Here is a 26,172-nt window from a genome sequence, read left to right on the forward strand (position 1 = left end):
GTTGAAGGAAAGAACAGTGGGATGCCAGCAGCCCCTCGTAGCTAGGACATCCATTTGGTCTGCCATTTATTGTGATTTACAACTTTTCTTTAATCACTGATCCAGCCCTCATTTACTGTATGTCAGTACACAGCAGTCCCAGTGGGGGCTCCAGTAAGGTTTGATCCTGGCCCTCATGGACCTTATAGGTTAAAATTGGTTTATCCTGGGACACGAGGGTGGCTCAGTTGGTTAAGCCCCTGCCTTTGGCTCAGGTCATGATTCCAGGGTCCTGGGATGGAGCCCCGCATCAGGTTCCTTGCTTGGCAAGGAGCCTGCTTCTCTCGCTGCCTCTGCCTGCCTCTCTGTCTGCTTGTGTGTTCTCTCTCTCTGGCAAATAAACAAAATCTTTAAAATAAAATAAAATAAAATAGTTTTTTCTCAGAATCATACTTGTAGAAGTAAGATCTAATATATGCATTTTTGAAAAAAATTGACGGGGAGGGCAGTAATAACCATTTTATGACTCAGTCCACAAAGAGTGGGTACCCAGTAAAAGTACAAAAGTTTGGGTAAAACTAGGGAAAGTGTTTCTTGAGAGGACACATTATTTTCTTCTTGGGTAAAAGGACAAAAATTGAGGATAATAATAATTAAAACTTGCTGGTAAAGCACAGAGCATGGAGAAAATGTACACTTTTATTTCTTTTCTAAAGGAGAAGCTAAAACTTACTTATGAAGAAAAGGGTGAGATCCTGGAATCGCAATTGAAAATCTTGAGGTAAAGTATCATTAAAAATTATAGCAAAATTATAGCAAAAGCATAATGATCTTAAAATATATTTGAATGTTTGCTGACCTGCCAGTTCTACTCAACTTAGGAATTACTTGATGACATTTTGTGTTCGAGATAAGAAATATCCTCAAGTTATTAAAGGAATAGGGGCATAAAATTGTGAAGTCCCATTTCAAAGAACTGTGAGCTAAATTAAAAATTTTATCCGTTTATCAATTATGAAATATTTATGTTTTCTCATAGAAATAAGAATCACTAGCTGCTCTGATAGAAATTATGCTTTTAAAATAAAATACTGAAAATAAACTTCCTAGTTTTCAAATTACAAACAGGTATTTTTTTCCTCTATAGATATTTTTATCTAACTTTTAAAGTTGTAACAATAATAGTTTGAGTATTTTTCTATATGTGAAGAATATGTGTATACTAGTCTTCCTTTCTCTGTGGGGGATATGTTCCAGGACCCTCAGTGGATGCCTGAAATTGTGGATAGTACTGAACCTTATATGTATTGTTTTTTCATATATATATATATTTTTTTCATATATGAAATATATATATTTCATATATATATGTGTTTTCATATATATATGTATCTTAAGGTAAAGTTTAATTTAGTAAGAGATTAGGCATGGTAAGACATTAACAGCAATAACTAATAATAAAATAGAATAGTTATAACAATATACTGTAATAAGGGTTATTATGGGAATGTGGTGTCTCAAAATATTATATTGTCTTGTACTGATCCTCCTCGAGATGATGTGATGAAATGAAGTGGGGGGAATGATGTTTGCATTGTGACGTATCGTTAGGCTGCCACTGACCTTCCTGTGGTCCGTCAGAAGGAGAATCATCTCCTTTTGGACCTCGGTTGACCTTGTATAACTCAAATCATGGAATGGGAAACTGTGGTTTGGGGAGGACTTCTGTATACACATTAAGGTTTCATGTACTTTCTGACATTTTTTTAGAAGTCTCAATAAGGACTATATATTACAGATTAACGATTAGTGATTTATTATGTACTGTAGGCAGGAAATGATACCAGGAATTGATTTTTGGGGGGTGTTAAAGCTTATTTTAAATAATGGCTGTGAAATGTATTTCAATCAAATAAACTTTAAAGTTCTTTTTATAGTTTTAGTAAGTTCTAATTTGCACTAAAATATAAAATCTTTAGGCCACATATTGTTTGGAGACATAAGCAGAGTCATACCTAGAACCAGAACTCATGGCTTTCATGTACATTATCATTCATTTTTTAATACACTCTTATGTACTTTATACCTTAGCCTGATTAGTTTTAGGATTTCTATAGAGACTTTTATTTTTTAATGAAGAAACCTAACGTATAAAGTGACCTAATATTTACTTTCTTGGTTTTTATCTCTCTTTATTATATTTTTATTTCTGTGTGTTTCAATTCTTCAGTTTTTGTGTTTTGTTTCTTAGAGATGGAGAGCACGAGGGAGCTCAAGCAGGGGGAGGGGCAGAGGGAGAGAGAGGATCTGAAGCAGATTCCATGCTGAACGTGGAGCTGGACACAGGGCTCAGTCCCACAGCCCTGGGATTGTGACCTGAGCCAGAGTCAAGAGTCAGTTGCTTAACCAACTGAGCCACCCAAATGCCCTGATTCTTCATTTTTTAAAGTAATGGCAGTGTGACTTATTTTCTCTCGTTCATAAGTCAAATGTGCCATCTTTAATTACATTAAAATACTGCTTTGCAATGAAGTAGACTTTGTTCCCTGAACCTTCTACTTCTCCCTTTTCCTTTTAGTATACCTTAAGATTATTTAAAGAGTCATTTTCTTTAAGAAAGAGAGAAAACCACCATTCTCAGAAACTCTGGCTTTCTCGTATCTATTTCTTTCTTTCTTTCTTTTTTTTTTTTTTTACCATTTCAGGTAATCAAATCTACCTAAGGGTTTTGAATTTGTAACTGACAGAAATAATAATGGAGACCCTTTGATCTTGGAATGTGCTTCCAAAGTTCTTTTTACAAAGTCTTTGAAAGTCAGACTTTTTCTATATGGTATTTAAAAAGAAAACGTACTACATTGAAGATATTATTTCGGGCATAGGGCAAAACGGCTTCCCCCCACCCCACTTCAGACAGTGGTTAGATTAGCTTTTTTAACCCCTAGATTGCTTGCGGATCTCTCCTCCCCCCTCAAGGCTGCCTGAGAGCCCCCGAATCCCAGAGTGGAGGTCGTGTGTCCAGGAGTCTAGATTATCGGCCTCTCTTCTGTGATAGCAAGTTAAGATAGCTACAGCCCCCTGAGTGTGATAGGAACTGACAACAGAGTTGATTGAGCTGGAGACAAAGTCTCTGCTTTCAGTAGTCCAAGCACTTAAGGGCTATCTTCTCCTTTGTAAGCTAGGAAGTTTTTATAAATATATATAATATACAGTAGGAAAGGAATGTCTGTGCAGGGAAGCTCAGTTGTCCCAGCTGACTTTACCAAAGCTTTACCTAGGGCGGGGTGTGTGTGTGTGGGTGTGTGTGTGCGTGTGTGTTTGCAGGAATACAACCCATACACTGGTTGTTTTATTTTTAAAAAGTCAGCATGGAGAACCTCATCGACTATCTCATACAGTAAAACAAAGTAAATACACACACACACACACTTCCTCAGCAACCCCCCCCTTTTTTTTTTTTTTAGCAAACTGCATATTTCCAGCTAATAGCTGCTACTTATAAATCTTTATGACTGCTAAATTTTCTATAACTTTTTTCTAGAAGAAGAGAGTAGCCCACTTGCTTTTGAAATAGCTCTTTGTAGAACTTTGTGGTTAGATAATCTTAGGGTTTTTTTTTCCTCCTAAAGAAGAATAGGCAACAATAAATGACTCGTGAATGAAATCCATGAACTTCTAAGGCACTCTGCACATTTAAGGGTTAACACTCGGACCAGGATATTTCCCTCAACTGAAAGATGTTGTGTTACATTACTTGGCCTTTTTATTAAGAGAAATGACTTAGGATTTGTACTTGGAGTTTTATTTTCGAACCGTGAATAATATAACATAATGGAGATGGATCCTTTGAAAAGAGCTGGTATCAAGAGGCAGACTAATCTGTGTTAAAATCTTACAAGAACTTGGGCTAATTATTTCATATATTCAAGTCTCATTTTACTCAGAGTGTCAATTAGGATAATCACACATTTCAGGGTTGTGGTAAGAATTAATTAGATTTTGTATACAGAGCATCTCATAAAGTAAGCAACCAGAAGTGATAGTAGCAGTTACATGTAGGGTGATACAGGTGACAGTAGTGTACATGGTCATTTGCTAGAATTTTCTTTCCCTTCTTTTCAGGAAAGACCTAGCTGAATATCAGAAAAATTGTGAAGATCTTAAAGAGCGACTAAAGCATAAAGAGTCTCTTCTCGCTGCTAATATGTCTAACCGTGTGGGTGGCCTTTGTTTGAAATGTGCTCAGCACGAAGCTGTTCTCTCCCAAACCCATAGTAACGTTCACGTGCAGACTATTGAGAGACTGACCAAGTAAGTACACCTCTCCACACGGAGGCTTTGCAACCTGGAAACTGTGTCTTTAAAGGATCATTGTGTTCTTTTATCCCTGTGCTGCCTCACGTGGGATTGATGCACAGCTTCAAATAAAATAGATTTTATTTTATTTCCCTGGAGCTTTCTTGAAGACAGGTGGGTGCTACCAGCTGAGTGTGACCAAGTCACTGGGGCAAGTCATTTTACTTCTCTTGGACTCGGTCTCATCTCGAATTGAGAGAATTGAGGTAGCTAATCTCTACGGTTCTGTTCATGTCTACGAGTCTATAATTGCAAATCCAGCACTATTTGTAACAAAACTGAATCTGAGAGGAATTCTTCTTTTCAATATTTTTTATTTAGGTATTTGAGAGAGAGAACAAGGAGCATGAGCAGGGGTGGGGGCAGAGGGAGAGGGAGAAGCGGTCTCTCCGCTGAGCCGGGAGCCCGATGTGGGACTCGGTCCCAGGACCCTGAGATTATGACCTGAGCCAAAGTCACTTTGGCTGAAGTGAGTGACTTCACTTGTCCTGACTGACTGAGTGACCAGTGACTGACTGAGCCACCCAGGTGCCCCTGAGAGGAATTATTTTGATTTTTTCAAATCTTGGATTTCCCAGCAGAAGGCTAGGTAGGGTGAGTTTTTATCACATCTTCATCACGTGCCTGCCATGGGAAGTGCATTGGAGGAAGCACCCTTAGATCCACTGTCAGTATTTGAAGATGACTAAGGACAAGTTCCAGATGAGCTTTTGTACAGTTCACGTTTTCATCTAGGCTGAAATACTGCGGTTCTCTGTCTGCCTCTTTTTTGTTCTATCTTCACTGCTCCCGGGACACCTTTTCCTGAGAGAAGATTATCCTGGGGAATTGGAGAATTGTTATTTAAGACGCCATCCAGTGGTGGTTCATAGTGTGTGTTCTCCTGCCCCCCCCCCCCCCCCCCCCCCCGTGCTAAAGGTCTCCCCTCTCTGCTTGTTGGGGCTCATTTAAACTGCCCAGACGTCACCGCCTCTAAAAGTCTTCTCTTGCCAGCCTCACCCCATCCTGTGCTCAACCGACTTAGGCTCCTTCCTTCTATGGCTTTATAATACATTGCGTGTACTTGGAGGTGGCATCTGTGGTGCATTTATTTCTGTGTCCCTGGCTTCTGGCCGAGGACCTGGCCTGGGGCACACACTCAGGTGAGGGTTTGCTGATCATAGACAAGGCATTTTGGCAGTCAGAGTTCCTCCGGTTCGAACTGGCATGGAGAATGGAAAGACTTGGTCGTTAAAGTCAGACCCATTTTACCCCAATGTTTTGACCTTTGGACAAGTTACTTTACCTCTCTGAGTCTGGACGTATCTTTTTTGGGGGAATAATACCCAGGTGTTGGGATTTTACCGGGGCACTTAGCCTTGTGCTGGAGCACAAACTGCCTTGACTCATATTCTAGTTCTACTGTTAGCTGCCTTGTGCTGGAGCACAAACTGCCTTGACTCATATTCTAGTTCTACTGCTAGCTGCCTGTGCAACCTCATGAAAGTCACTTAAAATGGAGATAAAAGTACCTTCATAGGGGTGCCTGGGTGGCTCAGTTGGTTAGGCAACTGCCTTCGGCTCAGGTCATGATCCCAGGGTCCTGGGATCAGACCCCACGTCGGGCTCCTTGCTTGGCAAGGTGCCTGCTTCTCCCTCTCCCTCTGCCTGCTGCTCTGCCTGCTTGTGTTCTCTCTCACTCTCTGTCAAAAAAAAAAAAAAAAAAGTACCTTCAGAGCATTATAGTATTCTTTGAAAGAATACCTACACGGTGCTTAAAACAGTTCCTGCCAAATAATAAATGCTCTATAACTATTAAAACTCCTCTGTACCTCTCCTACTTAGAAAGCAATCAAGATGTCAGGTAGTTGTTGTTTCCATATATGACTAAACTGTTGGTTGTTACATAAAAACTGAATTTCTCCTGTATGGACTGACAATTTTTTATGATCAGAGCTGATGGTCCTGCTTGTTGTTAAATATTACATTAATTAAATATATTATTAAATCATTCTTACTTTTTTTTTTTAAGATTTTATTTATTTATTTGACAGACAGAGATCACAAGTAGGCAGAGAAGCAGGCAGAGAGAGGAGGAAGCAGGCTCCCTGCTGAGCAGAGAGCCCAATATGGGGCTCAATCCCAGGACCCTGGGATCATGACCTGAGCTGAAGGCAGAGGCTTTAACCCACTGAGCCACCTAGGTTCCCCATTCTTATGTATTTTGTATAACTGTAAAATTTATTAAGTATATATTAAATATATTTTCAGATCCAACTATCATGTGGCAAACATTTATTTTATACCAAAGGACTCTGCCAGGCACTTTAAAAACATAATCTTTTTTAACCTTAGTAAAGCATGTGTGAGGTAAATATTACACCTGTTTTGTGGCTAAGGAATCTGAGGCTCAGAGGAGTTAAAAATTTGCCTGTTTACATTTGAAAAAAAAAAGACCCATATTTCACAAAAACAAATTCAAGATGGTAAAAGACCCAAATATAACTCAGTCTATAAAAACATTAAAAGGAAATCTAGAAAATTATCTTTATGGCTTTTGGCTAGGTCAAGTCCTGAACATGGAATGGAAAATGAATGCCATAAAGGAAAAAATATATATACATTTAACTTCATTAAAAAGAAACTTCTTATGATACAATGATGCAAACTGAAATGAAGAGACTGGGGAAAATATTTGCATGTTACATAACAAAAAGTTGGTATACTTCCTAAAGAACGTCCTTTGAAACAAACACAGGACCAACTGCCTAGTTGCAGTGCGGATAAGGAATAAGGATTGGGGAGCAATCAGGGAGGAAGAGGTCAATTTACTCTGTTATTATTCAGGGAAATACGGATTTCCAAAAAATTGAGCCCTCATGTTGGCGAAAATTGAAGAGACTGATAGTGACAAGGGTTGGGGAGGCCATGAGTGAGCATTTTCACACACTGCTGGTGGGAACTGTAAGTTGATAGTACTTTGTAGGGTAATTTAGCATTATCCGTTAGTAGTTGAATTGTGTGTTACATGTTTCAAAATCTATCCCAAAGAATCTATGTCTGTGCATAATGGGGCGGTTCTAGGGAATGCTTTCACAGCATTATTTGTAATTGGTGTTGTGATATTGTGATATGATAAGAAATACATATTTTGGTCTTCATCTCTAGGTCCTGGTGTAGAGCTCCTGAAACCCCTGTAATGTCCTAAAGGATAAGAATGATAGGAACATCCTTTGTGACACTTGGTTTCTGTCCCCTGCTCCTGAAATAGCTCTGGCACATCAAGGTGGAAGGAACATCTTTTGTTATTCTTACAAGATCAGCCAAAGCTGAGTTTATGTTAATGAGATGACTTTTGAAAACTCACTAAGGATGGGGGGGTGGGGCGCTGGTCGCCAGGGGAACCATCCATGTGATTAGAGGATTGGCACTTTCAGCCCCTACTCCCCAGTCTCTGGGGAGTTGGCAGGGACTGGAGATTGAGTTCAATCACCAGTGGCTAATGATTTTATCAATCATGCCTGTAGAACCTCCCTAAAAACCCTAAACAATGGGATTTGGAGGGCTTTTGGTTTGGTGAACAGATCAAGGGGCTGGGAGGGTGCACGCCCAGAGAAGGCACCGAAACTCCACGCCTCTTCCCCCGCCACGTCCCACGCACTGCCCTGTGCCTCTCTTCCTTATCCCTCAGTGTCTCCTTGATAGTTAATGGAAAATAGAAGTAAAGCACTTCCCTGAGTTCTGTGAGCTGTTGTAACAAATGATCAAGGCTGAGGAAGAGGTCACGAGAACCCCTGACTTAGGGCCAGTTGTCCAGAAGTATAGGTGACCATCTGGGACTTGCAGTTGGTGCCTGAAGTGGGGGACAGTCTTATGGGACTGAGCCCTAACCTTGGGGTCTGTGCTGACTCCAGGAAATTAATGTCCCAACTGAGTTAGTATCAACTGAGAATTAGAAAATGGCTTGGTGTGGAAAATGCACATGTAAGGTGTCAGAAGTGTTGCGAGTACGGAAATTGCGGAGGAAAACAAGAAGTGTTTCTTTTAGATGTGAACAACCTAAATATACTTCAGAGGTTTAGATAAATTATGTTATGCATAGTAGAAGAGAAAAAGAGGTAGATCTGTAGGTACAATATATTGTTGAAGGAAAAAAATAAAGATGAAAAAGACATGTCTGCATGAAACCTGTTTGTATTTTTATTTTTTTAAAAAAGTCCCTATACAACCATACCATGTATTTTCTCCAGGCTCATATACAGGCATAAAAAGAGGTTTGAAAGGATAAGCACCCAATATTTAACAGGGATTACCTCTGGAGAGGGGGAAGACAGCATCGAAATCGGAATTAGGTGTCAGATGGGTCTTTAACCATGTTGGTAATCACATTAACAAGGAAAATGTAATGAAAAATTCATTTAAAAAGGGCAAAAAGCATGTTCAAAGTCACACAGATGAAGAGAAACAGAGTTTAACTAAGTGGTCTATCATAATCAAGCCAACAAAGGGAAGAAGGGTTTTTCCCCCCTGCTGCCTTCAGATTATTCTTGTAGGTCTTTAGAAACATAATTTAAGAGGAAGCTACAATGTTTACATTGACTTGAAGGCTGGCTGTCTTTTAGAAATTAGATTCTTCCTTGGTTGTGTATTCCTTTGTCTCTATCCTGCATTTTAGCTCAGCCTTTTAAAATAAATGTCAGCCTTCTCTGTTCAATTTTCTGCTTTGTCAGCATATCATGAGCTCATGTTCTGCTTTCCTAACAGAGTGCAGTGGAAGGCTCCTGCTTTTATTGTCAATGAAACCTTTGTCTATAGGATTCCTTTGGCCTCAGCTGGTGGTCAGCTTCTTTCAACTTATTAATGCAGGAGGCTGAATATTGAGTGTTATGCTGCCTTTGAAGAGTGGCCAGCACTTTTTAGGTCTGGATTTTTAGTTTTCTGCATAATTAGAAGCCCGGACCCTGCAATGAGCTATATCAAGGAATTTCCTGAAGGACTCTAAGTAGGAATTTTAAAAAATGAATCAAATGAATCTCCTGGCCTCTCCTTGAAATGTGGCATTATGACACGAGCTGTAAGTTCCTTTGTTGAACTTTTAGCATAGAATGTATCGCATATAGGACAAGAGTGTCTGGAACGCTTGAAAGGGACAGGATCAGGCATGACCTGGAGGTCAGACCACCAGTATGCTCGTGGAGTTGTGTTAGGGCCGTAAGGACTTTCTGGAGAGTACACTTGACAACTGTTGATGACGCTGGATACATTTTATTTTTATTTATTTTTTTTTTTAAAAGATTTTATTTATTCATTTGAGAGAGAGACAGTGAGAGAGAGAGAGCATGAGCGAGGAGAAGGTCAGAGAGAAGCAGACTCCCCATGGAGCTGGGAGCCCGATGCGGGACTCGATCCCGGGACTCCGGGATCATGACCTGAGCCGAAGGCAGTCGTCCAACCAACTGAGCCACCCAGGCGTCCCCGCTGGATACATTTTAGAGGTCGCTTTGAAGTCCTCACAGTGTTTCCGTACTTCTTTATCCTCTTTATGCCTTGAGATGAGTCAGAGCGACAAGAACGACTCTTTCTTGCCCAATGACCAAAACACCTTCGCATGATCCTCAGGATGGAACTGCTTTGTAATTAGGTCCTTTTCTATAGTGCCCAGTGCCTTGGAAAAGTTTCAGGGCAGGGTTCAGAGAGGAGAAGTGATTCCTACTGTGTTCTCCTGGGCCTTTAGACCAGCTCGTGAATTTTTTTTTTAATTTTTTAAATGATTTTATTTATTTATTTGAGAGAGAGAGAGCGAGCGAGCATGAGAGGAGAGAGATCAGCGGGAGAAACAGACTCCCTGGGAGTCTGATGTGGGGCTCGATCCCAGGACTCCAGGATCATGACCTGAGCCGAAGGCTTAAGCAACTGAGCCACCAAGGCGCCCCTGGCTCGTGAATTTTGAGTGGGTCTTGGCAATGTGGTGTGTAGTTGCCTCTGAAAGACTATGGCAGGAACTTGCCAGTAATGTGAAACAAGGAAGTGTTATCGTGAGCCTTCTAGACTCGCTTCTGAACGACAGGAGTAATACTAATGATTCTTAGTTATGCTTGAAACTGGTTCTCATTGTGAAATAACTGAGGAATTCCAGGCATTCCTTAGGCACCTTATCTTTCAAGATGAAGCTCGTGCCTATATATCAGACCTTATTTTTAAACATCTGACCCAGATTATTCAGGGACTTTCTCGTCCTTGTTGCTCTGATTGTTGCACTAAATTCCTTAAATACTCCACACTTGATCGCTGGCTTATGCCAGCACTGCCCCCCCCGCCGCCCCCCCCCCCCCCCCCCCCCCCCCCCGGGCTCCTTGCCTTGATTTCTGCGTGAGCTGCCCTCACGGGGATCCTTTCAGGGGACATGGCAGCAGGGACTGACTCTGTGCCGCTGGCTCTGCTTCGGAAAACTCCTTGATGACGCTTCGATGGTGTTCTCACAGCACCTGCAGACCTTCCGCCGTTGCAGATGGAAATCTAGCACACTGCCACCTCACACTCACACTGGCCGGTCACGTGTATTTGTACAGCTTCCCACCGGGAGCAGCACACTTGGGCCCGGCTCTGGGCTGGGCCTGTGGACTGGGAGCTCTGGAGCAGGCCTGCGGCTGCCTGGGTCGCCCTCCTGGACGGCCGGGCTGGGCTGCTCCCGAAGGCCAGATAATGTGGAGTGGCGTGGGGCTGGGGCTGAATAAAAGCGGGGGCTAAACCAAGAAGTTGACCTGGGAGTGGGACTGGAAGCAAAGCCTCGTGTTGAGGACAGGCCTAATGTGCCCAGAGCTGGGTCTGTTTCAGGTGCTTGCCCTTTGGAGGTGGGCCAACCGAGCTGAAGCAAAGCAAAACCAAAAATATAGTGACTGAGTGGCTGATCCCAAATTATCAAGATGGCTTCCTGGGCCCGGAAGTGTGTGTGCAATTTGGGCATCTCTCCAGAGCTTTCCAGGTGATCTGAGGGCCACCTTCAAGCATGTGGTGCATTTCTCTTCCAGAAAACGTGTCATTCCGGCGGCCGTTCGGTATCACCATGCCCGGGCTCACTGCTGGGTGATGAGCTTAGCAGGACATCAGTGTTTGGGGTGTTCATCTTTGATGACTGTCTGTCCTCTGAACTTGAGGAGTTGATAGTCTGGCAAGATTCTGAACGAGAAAACTAAACTCTTGAGTCTCCAATTCTAAACAGCCTCATGACTTTTTAAATCTAGATCCTGAGATTTTAGAAGTGGGAGGAGTTTTCCTTTACCTTTTTTGGTGCCCTGCTATAGCGGAGTCACTACCCGTTCATTTGGTCTTTTGTCCTTTACTCCACTGAGTATCTGCAAATGTGGCAGACTCCTCTCCACCAGAGGACATACTGAAAAGAGATTAAATATATTAAGTGTTAAGTCTCCTGTGAGGAGCAGATTTGATCGATTTTGATCCTGTCAAAATTACCTGAGCTTTTCAGTTCATTCTCTTTAGTCAGAACTTTGACTTCAGTGAGCACACGGCAGCACAAAGACCATCATCAACTGAAGCCTTTCTCGGTCCAACTTACAGCAATCTGATGCCCTTTTTGACTTGCTGTCTTTAAGAGTGAATTTTTATTTTCTTCTAGACTCCTAGGTTCTAGTTGGACTGCATATTCTCAATGAAGCGAGTCTTCTTTTATGCTAGAGCTTTTTTGAAATGCAAATAAATATAAATTCACTTTGCCTTCGAGTAATCTGTGTTTGACTTAACTAGAATGATTTAACCGAGCTTTGATTCTTCTCCTCTTTCACATAACCATTCTGTGTGATTGTATTTGATCAAAATAATTAACTCCTTTTTTTCATTTCCTTTAGAACAAAGGAATTGAAGAGTAAGTTATTTTTTTTCAAATCAGAGCACAGCAGGAAATTCTAGAATGAAGATCACTATGCTCCCATGAATTTTACGATAGTTGAAGCAATCTTTTTTTTTTTTTTAAACAAAACGGGCTTTTATGAAACTGCTAATAATTGTAACTTTGTTCAGTATTACATATTTCTTAAAATATGAGTGCTTTCCAAATACCACAAATAGTTTAAACCATTTTATCTTTAAGAGCTTTTTTTAGGGGCTCCTGGGTGGCTCAGTCAATTAAGCATCTGCCTTTGGCTCAGGGTCCTAGGATGGAGCCCCGCATCCTGCTCCTTGCTCAGCAGGAAAGCCTGCTTCTCCCTCTGCCTCTGCCTGCTGCTTCCCCTGCTTGTGCTCTCTCTCTCTCTCTCTGTCAAATAAATAAAATCTAAAAAAAATTTTTTTTCTCATTTTTTAAAATCCAGTCACTGGTTAATTCTGAAAGCAACTCAAACTCAGAGATTGTAACCTTTGAGATTATTCCTCCTTCAAGCTTGCTAAACTTAAAAAAAAAAACAGAGTTGGCTCTTTCCTCGTAGTTTAGGACTTGGCAAAAAAAAGGAAACTGCAAGCAGTTACTTGAACTGAATTTGAAACCACAGTTTAGAACTTGAACTCTTTAACAAAGTGTGGAATAGCAGCAGAACCATCCAGCTTACTTTTCTTTTTCTTTCTTTTTTTTTTTTTTTTTTGCTTTGTGTGCATAGAAACTTCCTTACCTCATTTTCTCTTTGGTCTACTGACCATTTTTATCCAATGGATAAATTCCAAATATCCTAAAATCTTCTACGGGATTTATTTAACCCAGGAGGTTGGATCTTTGCTAGTTTGCACGCCAGAGTGTTTTGGCATCTGGTTGCATCTGTCCCCAAGAAATGGTTAGCTTCGAGGACTTCTGAGAATTGCTGACAAGGGTGTGGGGCCAAGCAGCGATCAAAGCCAGCGGGAAGAGATTTTGTTAAATCCTGACTGTTCTCTGCGTGACCAGGGTAGTTGAGGGATTTGGCAGTCCTACCCACTGAAAGAAGAAATGTGTTCATAAGGAAGGCAAAAAACTTAATTGAAAGAGAAGGGAGGAAAAGGGGACCGCGGAGGAAGACAAACAGGAAAGGACCTATTTGTTCAGACAAATGGGGTGGGGGAGAGTCAGCAGTGTAGACAAGGTCTTAGTGGCCCCTGGAGATGTTAACCTCCACTTTGAAGTTGAGTTCCCACCCTCTCTGTCTTATTCCTTTTTCCCCCCGCCCCCCACCCCTCTAATTTTTCAACCAACTTCCTGTTTTCTGGGCTCTACTCTGCGGCCCACAGTGGGGCCGTCCTCACCACAATAGGTCATTGTCCCAGGCAGATGCAGCCCTGCCATCGATGCCCAGCCTTTCTGGCGGCCCTGCCTGCCCCTCACCAAGGGAGGACAGAGGGCCTTTCTCCCGGCATGCTTCGCGACACGCCGAGCCGGCCCACCCTGGCTCTTCTTCCAGGGTGTGTGAATGCCTTTCTCTTCATGACTTAGGAATACATGATCGCTTGACCATTTCTTGTTCAAATGTTCTCTTGCCCACAGGGAAAGGGATGACTTAATGTCTGCGCTGGTCTCCGTCAGGAGCAGCTTGACAGATGTGCAACAGAGAGAAGCCGGGGCTTATGAGCAGGTGAAACAAGCCATGCACATGACCGAGGAGGCCAACTTCGAGAAAACCAAGGCAAGTCTCAGAAGACCAAAATGAAGGCGCGCTGAAGCGGCCCTCTTTTCTTTTCCCAGTATTTCCATGGTTCCTCTTCCATGACTAAACTCTTTCTTCCGAACACACAGAGTGAATACCAATCTGTTAATGTTGACTTTGCAAAATGAAACAGATTTACTGGTAGAAGTCTTCTTTGGAGAGGCTTACATGCCTCATCTCCTCATTTGCTGATGATTTTGAACGCTGTGAAAACCTAACACCACGCGTATGGGTCCGTGTGTGACGGCCGACACAAGTTTTCTCCCCTGAGCCTGGGGAGTGTTGAGAACCTCCAGGCACGCCACAGATAACGGATGATGTGTGTGTATCAGACAGCATCCTTGGCTGTGAATGGGTCTGGCCCTGTGGATGCTAAGTCACACGTGCTGAACGATAACGATGGCAGTCAGTAGCTCTTTGTGACCAGGCAGTGTGGCGAGCACTGAATGGTCGGAGGGTCTTGTTGATTCATTGCTGTGTTGGGGGCTGCATCAGAGTCCACTGAGGCTGCTGCATGTTTCCCGTAGACACACCAGCCACACTCCAAGTAGCTGATCGCTGTACTGGGCAGTGCAGCTGTAGAACAGTTCTGTTGTCACAGATTCCATCGGATAGCTTTGGTCTACGCTGTTTGGTAGCATCAGTATTTATTAAGGTATCGGGCTCTTGTCCCCTGTATTCAGCTCCTCAGTCACTCTCTTGTCCATTTGTCCCTACCCAGTTCCTCCCTGACTCTTCCCAGACCCTGACCTTCATGGCTTCCATGACTGTTGTCCTGGTGCATCTGTAACTTAGGTCCATTCTGACCAAACTCCCTCATAGGCTTTGTCTCCTCAGACACTCCTGGTTGTTCGTTTGTACAGAACTCTTGTCCCTCGATGACACTGGGACTCTCGAGCCCTCCAGTGAAGCTGCTCACGTCATCTCAAATGGCTGCGATGGAGGAGCCAGCATTCCCTCCACTCCCTGCTGCCAGTTCCAGGCCTTCCTTCCATCCTCTCTGTTGGTGACCAAGCCTCTTTGAAATCGTCATGGTCTCTCTTCTCACTAATTTTAATCAATATAAACTCTCAATCATTATTTGTCACAGTGTCACTATTTGACACTTTTTTTTTTTAAAGAAACTCATCCATGTTATTACTTGAGTTTATGAAATAGTTGTTAGCAACTTGACACTTTTTAAGAACATTAGTGTCTGACCCTTTCCCCCTCCTCGTCGTCTGCTCAGGCTGCTGTAACAAAAATGCCATAGGCTGTCTGGCTTCAGCAGCAGACATTTATTTCTCTCAGTGCTGGGGCTGGGGAGTCCAGGATGAAGGCACCAGCAGAGCTGGTGTCTGGTGAGGGCATGCTTTCTGGTTCACAGATGGCCATCTTCTTCCTGTGCAGCCTCACATGGCCGAGGGGGTGTGGGAGCTCTCTGGGACCTCTTTCATAAAGGCACTAATCCTACTCATGAGGGCTCCATCCTAAGGATCTAATCACCTCCCAGAGGCCACATACCTGCATACCATCGCATTGGGGCTTAGGTTTCAACACATGAATTTTGGAGGGGTACGTTCAGTCCATACCGCCCTCTGCCTACCTCCTTTGATCACCCTGAAATGTTTCTACCTCATATTGTAAATCATGCAACACCATAGTCCCAATATCCTTTGGCTCGCTTACCTCTAACATGTCCCCTCTTCTGTGCTAACTGCACCTGAACTGTCATGTCCAAGGCGTGTCAGACTCTGCATCTGCTCCCTCTGACCAGCACTTCTCTCTGCCTCCCTATCGCCATTAAACGTCTCAGTGTCCTCATTCCAGCTTCTGCTTCTTCAGTCTCCTCCCCTGTCGTGTCCAGGCTGGTCTTCTTCCCCTTCCATTCATCTGTTCATCCATCCATCTGTCCATCCATCCATTCATCTGTCCATCTGTCCATTTATTCATCCATCCATCCGTCCGTCTGTCTGTCTGTCCATCCATCCATCCATCCAACCATCCATCCAACCATCCATCCATTCATCCATCCAACCATCCATCCGTCCATCTGTCCATTTATTCATCCATCCGTCCATCCGTCTGTCTGTCCATCCATCCATCCATCCATCCATCCATTCATCCATCCAACCATCCATTCATCCGTCCCTCTGTCTGTCCATCCGTCCATCCATCCATCCATTCATCCATCCGTCCGTCCATCTATCCATCCATTCATCCATCCATTCATTCATCCATCCAACCATCCATCCGTCCGTCTGTCCATCCGTCCATCCATCCATCCATTCATCCGTCTGTCCGTCCATCCATCCATCCATCCATTGGTGAGAGTGCCTGCATGTACACAAGCAGGGGGAGGGTAAGAGGCAGAGAGAGAGAGAATCTCAGGCAGACTCCCTGCTGAGTGCAGAGCCCAACGCGGGGCTCAGTCCCATGATCCCAAGATCACAACCCAAGCTGAAATCAAGAGTCAGACGTTAAACCGACTGCATCACCCAGCTGTCACCCCTCCTTCCATTTAAACATGAATTTTACATCCTCAACTGAACTCATTACATTTGCTCCCCCAACACTGCTGTGTTCTCTAGGGAGTGGCGCCTCTGTCCGCTACTGTGCCTCGACCGGAAAGCTGGTCACCATCCTCTCCTTCACGCCTGACGTCCAACCAATCTCTAAGTGCACATCTTAGTTTCTGAACTCCTGTTGAGTTCTCCCCTCACTGTCACCTTTCTTGTTCAGGACACCATAGTCTCTGGATTATGAATGCTAACATCCTCTTCCCTCCGTTGCGCGCACTGCAGCCAGAAGTGACCTTTTTTTTTTTTTTTTTTTAAGATTTTATTTATTTATTTGACAGAGAGAAATCACAAGTAGGCAGAGAGGCAGGCAGGGGCGGGGAGGGGAAGCAGGCTCCCCACTGAGCAGAGAGTCTGATGTGGGGCTCGATCCCAGAACCCTGAGACCATGACCTGGGCTGAAGGCAGAGGCTTAACCCACTGAGCCACCCAGGCACCCCAGAAGTGATCTTTCTTCACGGCAGTTTGATCCTGTGAGTCTTTGATTTCCAATCTTTCTGGGAGTGTCCACGTCTCAAGACAGTCTCTAAGCCCTTTGCTGTACTTCTGAGGTCTGTCATGTGCTTCCTTATTACTCTCCTCCAACAGACTCAGCCCCTGTCAGCTTGGAAAAGCAGTCAGAGGTTGGGTGGTCTTATTAGCATTAGCAGACCTAGATTCAACTCAGCTGCATCATTTCCCCAGCTGCCTGACCCCGGACAGCTTACTTAATTCCCCAGGCCGCAGTTTTTCCTCATCTGAAAAATAGAAATAATATCGGACTTAGAGGATTGCTAATGAGGACTGCATTTTATTTTATTTATATTTTTAAAAAATTATTTATTTGAGAGAGAGAGAGAGTGCAAGGGAGCAGAGCTGCGGAGGGGGGGAATTGGGTGAGGGAGGAGCAGAGGGAGAGGGAGAAGCAGACTCCCCACTGAGCAGGGAGCCCAGCGATCCTGGCACATGACCTGAGCCTAAGGCAGACCCTTCACCGACTGAGCTACCCAGGCACATTTTAAAATGTGTTATCTGTTAAGTTGTGGAAACTCTGGCGCAAAGTATTTCCTCAAGAGCTAGCGCCTCTGATGGTGACGGCTTCCAGTCCCTTGTTTATGCGCTGCCATTGTAGCCCCCGGGAGTTTGCACGCGTCATGCAAATTCTTCTTCACCCCCACCTGGATATTTTCTCCATCTTTCAGGTCTGCTGCTCTCTCTAGAAAATCTCTGCTCTCCGATGCGGAGATTCCATGTACCTCTTATGTGCCTTCATAGCAGGGCTTCTCAGCCCCAGCACTACTGACGTTTGGACTACATCATTCTTTGTTGGAGAGGTTGTCCTGCCTGCGCATCCCAGGATTTTTAGCGGCACCCCGGCCTCTTTTCACTGGATGCTGGGAGCGTACCTCCTCTTCCCCAGGTTTTGGTGACCAGAGATGTGCGCATGAGTGTGTGCCTGTATGTGTGCACTTGTGCATACGTGCGCATGTATGTGTGCACGTGTGCGTATGTGTGTGCCTGTGTGCGCACATGTGCGTATGTGTATGTGTGCACGTGTGTGCATGTGTGTGTACACGTGTGTGCGCGTGTGCATGTGTATTGTGCACGCGTGTGCACGTATGCCTGTGTGTGTGTGCACGTGTGTGCATGTATGTGTGCATGTGTGTGTGTGTCAGCACATGTGCATGCTGAATTGCCCCCCGGTAAGAACTGTTCCCCATTATGTACGTCAGTCATCAGTGTACTAGTCTCCCTTATTTGTCTTTATCTTCCATTAAACTTATTATGTATTTGTTTAGGAGTGCATGCACGTGCGTGTGTGAGCAGGGGGAGGGGCAGAGGGAGAGAGAGAGAGAACGCTAAGCAGGCGCCACACTCATTGCGGAGCCCCGTGTGGGGCTCAGTCAATCTCATGACCCTGCCATCACGACCTGAGCCGAAATCAAGACTCAGACGCTTAACCAACCGAGCCATCCGGCGCCCCTTTGATTAAACTTTAGAATCTCGGAGAGGAAGGAACTCACCCGTCTTGATCACTGGTCAGTCTTTAGCACCTCGCATACTGCGTGGCATGTAATAGGTTCTCAGGAAATGTTCACTAACTAGGGAATTGTCATCTGTTTCCAATAAGACTCTAGAAGTCTTGTTCTTATCTTTCTAGTCTACCCCCAGGGCCAGTGCCCAGCAGAGGCTCAACCATACATTTTTTTCCTATCGCTACTTTCAGCCTGGCAAGTGTTGCTGAGGAAAGCCACAGAATGAATTCCACAGGGGGCTGATACGGGTCACCCTCCGCAGATGGAAGTAGTATTTATAGGGCGCCTGGGTGGCTCAGTCATTGAGCGTCTGCCTTTGGCTGGATCGAGCCCCGTGTCGGGCTCCCTGCTCAAGGGGAGCCTGCTTCTCCCTCTCCTACCCACTCTGCTTGTGTTCCCTCTCTCTATGTCAAATAAATAAATAAAATCTTAAAAAAAAAAAAAAGAAGAAGTACTATTTAGCAGCTCTTTTCTTTGCGGTTGGCCACCTTCCGTCTGGTAGGCAGGAATCGCACTTTCTGTGTGTCCCCATCTCCGCTGTCCGCCTGCACTCGGGAGCTGACCTGCACTCGGGAGCTGACCTGTGCCGCCGACATCACAGCCAACCGGCAACAGCCTCTTCAGCATCTTCTAACCCCTCGGACGTGCCTTCTGCTCATTTCCCCCGCGTGCCGGGCCCTCTTACTTCCCAAGATGAAAGCTCTTTCTCTACGCTACTGAAGTCTCAGGGATTTGTCAAACGGCTTCTAGTGTCTTCGATCCCTCCCGCCCTGTCTCCCTCCTCCCCCACCCCCAGCCTTCATTCTTGTTCCAACAAACAACAGGCGACCTTTGCTTGATCAGCTTCCACCTCTTCGACTAACTCCTCGCCACCGGTTCCCCAGCAGGCCTTTCACAAGGAGCGTCCGCCGTCGCCGCAGTCCGTCCCCCTCCAAGCACACCGCAGTCAGGCTTGCGCCAAATCGCAGCCCGTCGTCATGCTGCGGAGTTGCTCACTTGCTGGTCACCAGGCACTTCCCGATCGCTAACCCCAGGGACCTCATCTCTGTCTTCATGCGACTCCTGACTCTGGCGTCGTGGAAGCCATTGGCTGTCTTATCATAACATGTCCTCTTCCCCTTGATTTATCTGACATTTTCTGCCCTGGGTCCTTGTACCGCTCTTACCTGCTCCTTTTCATCTCTTCTCACTTGTTTTCCAGAAACCTTAACCGCAGCCCTAGCCTTCCACTAGCGTTGTCCTCATTTCTAGGAGTTGGTCTCTCCTGTCCTGTCTAGCACATTCCCTGCATTTGAATACCCCCCCCTTGTGGCTTTAGCTCTAATGGCTCTCCTGAGCATCAGACCCCCATTTCTTGCTGCTACTAGACCTCTGTTTATGTATGACATTCTGTTAGCATCTGAAAATCTACGCAACCAAGTTACTGCTCCTCTCCATTCTCCCGCCCACGTTTCTCCTACCCTTGTCCGTGTTCTCTTTCCTCATCTTAGCAGCAGCCCTGGCTCACGGCTTTAAAATATCTTGGCTCCTCCCCGTCCTACACTCTCACCATCCGATGAGTTGCCAGGTTATCACTCTGTCTTTCGGGCTTTGGGGTCCCTTCGTCAGCTGTGCCCACCTTTTCCACTCCAGTTTAAGCCTGCAGAGATGATTACGGTGGACTTCTATTGGTCTTGCTCGGGCCTCTTCCAGTTCCGCTGTATCTTTCCCCTATTCCCACTGCTGCCAGAGACCCCCCCGAAGTAACTCTCCCTGTTCAAGCGGCTCCCCTCTTGCAGTAAAATAAAAGCGTGACCTTCCAGATCTTTCACAATACAGCCCCAACCCAACTCTTCTAGCCTTATTTTTCACGACAGTCTTTCACAAGACCTGTGTTGTTTCCTGAATGTGACTTACAGGGTCAGGAATGTGACCTTCCTGAATGTGACCATGAATTTGCTGACGCTATACTTTACAGCAGTGCATTGATCTGTCTGTTCAACCTTGGGGCTCAACCCAGGCCGCAGTCTTCTCCAGAGTTTGCCCCAGTCCTTTCTTGTTTGAATTAATCTCTTTCTCCTCCATATTCTGCCGGAGCTGGTATCATTTTGGTCGTTGCTTATGTAGCTCTTACTACCAAAAGACCTTAAAAGGCAGGTCTCTAATATTATCATTGTATTCCTCAGATGGCTATTTGCATATTAGTTACACAATGTTGAATTGAATCAAAGTCGATTGTTAGCTTTAATTATGAATATGGATTTTTTGTAATTAGTGCTTTTAAATATCTAACAGTTAAGAACAAAAGAAGCTATTGTGTATTGCGAATCTGAAGTATTTTTCCTTGAATTAGTAATAATGCAAGAATGGATTTCTGTGCAGTTTACAAAATACAGTGCACATCTATTAGGATTTATCTTAGGTATGTTGAAACATAATAGTGAGAGTAGTAAAAAAGTAAAATGGAATCCGTATTTTAATTTTGAAACCAACTACTTGATCCTTGAGTTGATGAAATGGGTTCCTTGATATTTGTTGCCACCTAGTGTTCCCATTTGCACATTGCAGGCTAAGTAAGTGCACCAGAGAAATTAACTAAGTTCTATACTTAAATTGACGATGGCAGTGAAAACACCCGAGGATTTTATTAGGAAATAAATCTATAACACAAGAAAGCTGTAATTCCATGCATCGATTCAGCTGTGGAACACCCTGGCTCAAATCTCTGCTCTGCCACTGTTTAGGTCTGTGATCCCGGGCAGATACTTAATGTCTCAGAGCTGCTGTTTCTTCTGCTGAGTGATAAGATCTACTTAAAATTTAGTAAGAGTGTTAAACAAAGTAATCCATGTAAGCCACTTAGCAGAGTATCTGGCACATGGTGAGTGATCAATAAATGGTTTGGGTTTACTGTGAAAATTGCAAGCCATTACAACCGGTGATCATTTTTCAAAAGAGAGAAAAAAAATATCCTCTGGATAAATGGGGTGGGGGAAGCAGAGGTTCTGCAGTGATGCCTTGGTAAAGCTACAACATGAAACGGTTAACCAGGCCTCACACCTGCTTGCTTCTATTGAAAGGGAAATTGTTGGCTTTGGTATGAAGTTATCATGAATGTATCTATAATGAGATAACCTCCAAGGCAAGATTTTGAAAAAAACAAAAAAACAAAAACAAAAAAACAACACAAAAGACAGAAACCCATGACTAAATGTCCCTAAAACTTTTTTTTTTCCTTTCGAAATTATTCTTTGCTTAGATTACAGAATCAGAAAGGCGAAAATTAGAAACCTAAAGTGAAAAGATCAAAACATTTGGTCATTTGATTGCAAGCCCAGGCAGAGAATATAATGCACTTTCTTTTCTTTTTCTTTTTCTTTCTTTTTTAATTTTTTTTTTTTTTTTTTTTTTGAGAGAGAGAGAGAATGGTTGCACAAATGGGTTTGGGGGCAGGAAAGGGCAGAAAGAGAAGGAAAGAATCTTAAGCAAGCTCCACGCTGAGTGGGGAGGTCATGAACTGATGTCATGACCTGAGGCAAAATCAAGAGCCAGATGCTTAGGGCTACCCAGGTGCCCCATCACTTCTTGATGTGCACGGTATCTGCCATGAAGCAGAAACAAGTTATTAACATCTTGAAAATGGGAGATAGGGACAGGCTGATAAGTTTCTAGCAAGGAAGAGTTTATAAATTAAAAAATCAATAGTTGTCATTATTTGTAAGTTACGTGCTTAAAACATATTGACCATCATTTTTAGTTTTGCGCACTATATAGTTCATAAAAATAAAAACATTTTCATAAATTTGTACGTGAATTTTGTATTTAATTTTTTAAAAGATTTTATTTATCTGAGAGACAGAGAGAGCACAAGCAGGGGGAGCAGCAGGCAGAGGGAGAGGGAGAAGCAGGCTCCCTGTTGAGCAGGGAGCCTGATTCAGGGCTTGATTCCAGGACCCTGGGATCACGAACTGAGCCGAAGTCAGACGCTTAACCGACTGAGACGTCCAGGCATCCCTTGAATTTAATTTTCTTAAGTGTGAATTTTGTTATTTCTCAGAAGATCTTTAATTCCTGAATTGTGAATTCTTCAGTCACAAGGATTTCTAGAAATCTAACCCTAGCACTTGGGAAGAATTTTCATATGTCCTAAAATAGGCTTCCTGTTTTTAAAAAATGGAGTTGACTATTAATTTGTTTCAGAAAATGTTTTGACCCCGTTAAGACAGTAACCCATACTTGTTGGTTTAATAAAACTAGGGCTGGGAATATCAAGTCCAATAAATTATGTTTTGAAAAATATGTTAATGTGACCAACATAGAATAACCACAAATAAAGAAATTTCCCAGAAGAGAAAAGGTCTCTTGAGGATTGAGTCAGCTGGGCGGGTCAATAGTGTAATTCCCTCAACTCCTGGAGCTACAGCCGTTTCCATCAAAAAGGGGCTGTGCTTAGGCAGAGAAGGAAGCCACCCCTGGGGGAACCTCTGGGAGAAATGGAAGCTGCAGGCCCCACATCAATGTGGGCCTCTCCGAAGGTCTGTCAGCTAGCTGTAACTGATCATTTACTGACCTCGCTTGTGAGAATTCAGCTATGCCCTTGTGGGATGGTTAGATGAGCAGAATTAGGGAGCACCGAATCAGCTGGGCTTCTGGAAACTGGGAGCAGGAGCCCTGGAATGAAAAGGTGAAGCTTTGGGACACCGGGTGGCTCAGTCAGTTAAGCAGCTGCCTTCTGCTCCTGTTGTGATCCCGGGGTCCTGAGATGGAGCCCTGAGTCCTCCTTGGGCTCCCTGCTCAGCAGGGAGCCTCCTTCTTCTGCCTCCGTCCGTCCCCCTGCTTGTGCCCTCTTGTGTGCATGCTCTCTCCAATAAATAAATTCTTTTTTTTTGTTTTTTAAGGTAAAGTTATAATGGAAAGACTGTATAAACATTTGTTTATTTCTCCTTGACCTTCTAGTATGTGAGAGCCACGGTAAGAGAGCTATCTTTAGAAAGATTAAATTGCTTCTATAAATCCAAGTGTTACTGATCTTTCATAATTTCTTCACTGGGACCTGGCATATATATTAAAAATCAAGACAAATAAAAGCCCTTACCTCTTCATGGTGGCGAGCCCTAAGAGGGAGAAGCCTTCAGCAATGGTTTTAAGTGATTTACAGCTTCTTGCCTTGTACGTTATACTTTTCATTTATATCCTCTTACCCTGAGATTAGGCCCCTTACGCTGTCAGGATCATTTACTGTTACTGGTTCCCAAACTGACTGACTTCTTGGAATTGGTTCTTTGGCTCTTCATGTCAGCCCGCTCTTAGATCTTCTGCAGTCCCTTCCGCTGTTCTGTGCTTAATACTGTTGACTCCTGAGTTTTTGTTCAGTAAAGAAGCTTCTGATTAGAAATATTGGTTTGTAGTCAATAGTCATTTCATTCTCTCGTGCCAGTGGTATTAGATCTGTGAAAGTTATGAACATTTTTATTAGGTTTATATAAAGTATTTTTCACAACAGCAATTGTGTTCTGAGGCAAAAAAATCTGAAATTCATAATATATCCCTCTCCGAGGGCTTAAATTACAGGAAAACTCTGCTTTTCCACTTATTTTAAAATCTAATGGAGAATTTTATTTTATGGACATTCTCAACTAGAATTGAACTTGGGACCAAGTCCATAGGAGAATCATTTCTCAGTCACTAGATGTGCTTGTTAATTAATCTGAGACAATTGGGTTTTACCCACCTATTTCATGCCTAGGAATGTAGAAACTTTCCAGAAGAATTTGAAGTAAATTAGGGTTTAATGGCTTCCAGATGAAGAGAAGGAAATTCACATACCCTAGATAATTTATTGTCTGTATTTATTACAGCTTTCACCAGAGGGAAGCAACGCTATGCATACGTTACTAAGACCATTTCCCTCATCATCCACAACAGATATGACTATCAAATATATAACTGGATACGAACTTACACAGTTTATAAGTCATGTGAGACTTGGGTTACTTGGGTTTCCAATTCAGGGGAACACAGCGTTTGAATGAGGTGGATGTTGGATATTGGATAAGAAGCCACTGGGATCAGACTAAGACACCAAAGAATGACTCAGAGGTTCTGTGTCAAGCACCTTACATTTATTGGGGTTTTTTAAATTGGAATTTTGAAATTAGTTTCCTATTGGGTATTTTGCATAAAGATAGTAGATGTAGTTAAAAGGAAGTTAGAAAGTTTTTACTTCTAGAAATTCAGAGTGGGAAATTAGGACTAAGGAACAACCGTGGACTTGGAAGTTACCAGCAGTGACGATGGCACTTCTCATTTCATAGAACTAGGTGGTAAATGTTGTTTCGAGTCTTTATCTAAATTTTTTATTATTACTATTTTTAAATTTTTTTATTACCTAAATTTTAATTTTTTATTATCTTTTATTAATTTTTTATTATTACATAATTTTTACTTTTGTTATGTTTATAAAGAGAGTGAACTAAATCTTATCCTAGTTATATTTAAGGAAACTTGATTACTTGATGATGTTAAAAATAAATGCCAGTATATAATAAAAGTACTTCTCATTTTAAGTTTTGAAGTATTTCACTAATTTTTAACCATAAGTAAATGAAAAGTTAGTTATATTGGATACCTCTATATTTCATTTAGTATAAATATGCTATATAATTGAAAAATATTAGATCACTTGATTTTTCTGTTTCTTATTTTCAAAATTTGGTTTCACCTGTGGTGTTCATCAGGGTCCATTAACCTGAATTTTCTTAGTTGCTTAGTTAATATAGCCTTAATTGTGAAAATTGAAACATGTGAATAAAAGTAACATTTGAATAGTGTTTTAGTTTTGTGAGTGGTATTGACAAATAAATATAAAATTACTCTAATGGGCTTTACAGTGAGTTGCAATGATTTTAAATAAAATTGAAGCTTAATTGTCTCATTTTCCTCTCATTTTTTGCAAAGTCAGAGGCCCTGTTTCACTCCCGTCTTCCTCTGGCAGGTTTTAATCCAGTGTGAGCAGTTGAAGAATGAACTGGAAAGGCAGACAGAGCGACTGGAAAAAGAACTCGTGTCTCAGCAAGAGAAAAGGGCCTTTGAGAAGGAGACAATGAGAAGAGAAATAACAAAGGAACGGGAGGACCTGGGATCAAAGGTACTTGTGGATTCAGTTTGTTACCTGCTGCGGCAGAAATGTTTTTGGTGATGTCACCGGTGATACAGTAGGCTGGCCTTCTTGAATGAACGGTCCCTAAGTAGTTACTTGTAATCTAGAGTTCATAGAAATTTTCAATTCTCCCACCAATTTCTCGAGGAAAGTTATATTCTCAGAGCTCTCCAAGTAAAATAGTCAATTCGATTCCGTGGTAGGAAATTGTAAGATTATACTTTGATCCCACCATTCTGTTTGATTCCCTCTCTCATGTTTGTCAGCCAAAGGCAGATGCTCTGCAGATACCCAGATTTTATTTCAACCTGGGCTACATCCAGGAAAGTTGACTCCCCACTCAATTCCCCCACTCTCAGACTTGTAGAAGATGAAACACATGTAAGAAACCAAGTAACCAAGAAAAAGTAATTATATGCACTGTACAAAGTAGGTTCTGACAAACTGCGTGATGAGTAATGAACGTAACCAGGTGAATACCCGGAGGGAAGAGAAGAAAGGCAAAAGGAACAGCTGACTCGAAATGC

At 43.0% G+C, this 26,172-nt stretch overlaps 1 protein-coding gene across 10 annotated transcripts in view; it reads left to right on the forward strand.

Annotated features, from left to right (window-relative positions):
• The window catches only part of SDCCAG8 (SHH signaling and ciliogenesis regulator SDCCAG8), a 229,597-nt gene that overhangs the window by 41,280 nt on the left and 162,145 nt on the right, over positions 1-26,172 (forward strand). For 9 of the 10 annotated variants that reach the window (XM_032317272.1, XM_032317273.1, XM_032317277.1 and 6 more), the window contains 4 exons: positions 696-760; positions 4,102-4,290; positions 13,775-13,913; positions 25,481-25,633. In XM_032317272.1, the coding sequence (XP_032173163.1) occupies positions 696-760; positions 4,102-4,290; positions 13,775-13,913; positions 25,481-25,633 (546 nt within the window). The remainder of the gene's footprint in view (positions 1-695; positions 761-4,101; positions 4,291-13,774; positions 13,914-25,480; positions 25,634-26,172) is intronic. The other variant, XM_032317279.1, reaches the window with a different exon arrangement.

The sequence above is a fragment of the Mustela erminea genome, chromosome 17 (assembly GCF_009829155.1).
Source record: "Mustela erminea isolate mMusErm1 chromosome 17, mMusErm1.Pri, whole genome shotgun sequence".
NCBI classification, from domain to species: domain Eukaryota; kingdom Metazoa; phylum Chordata; class Mammalia; order Carnivora; family Mustelidae; genus Mustela; species Mustela erminea.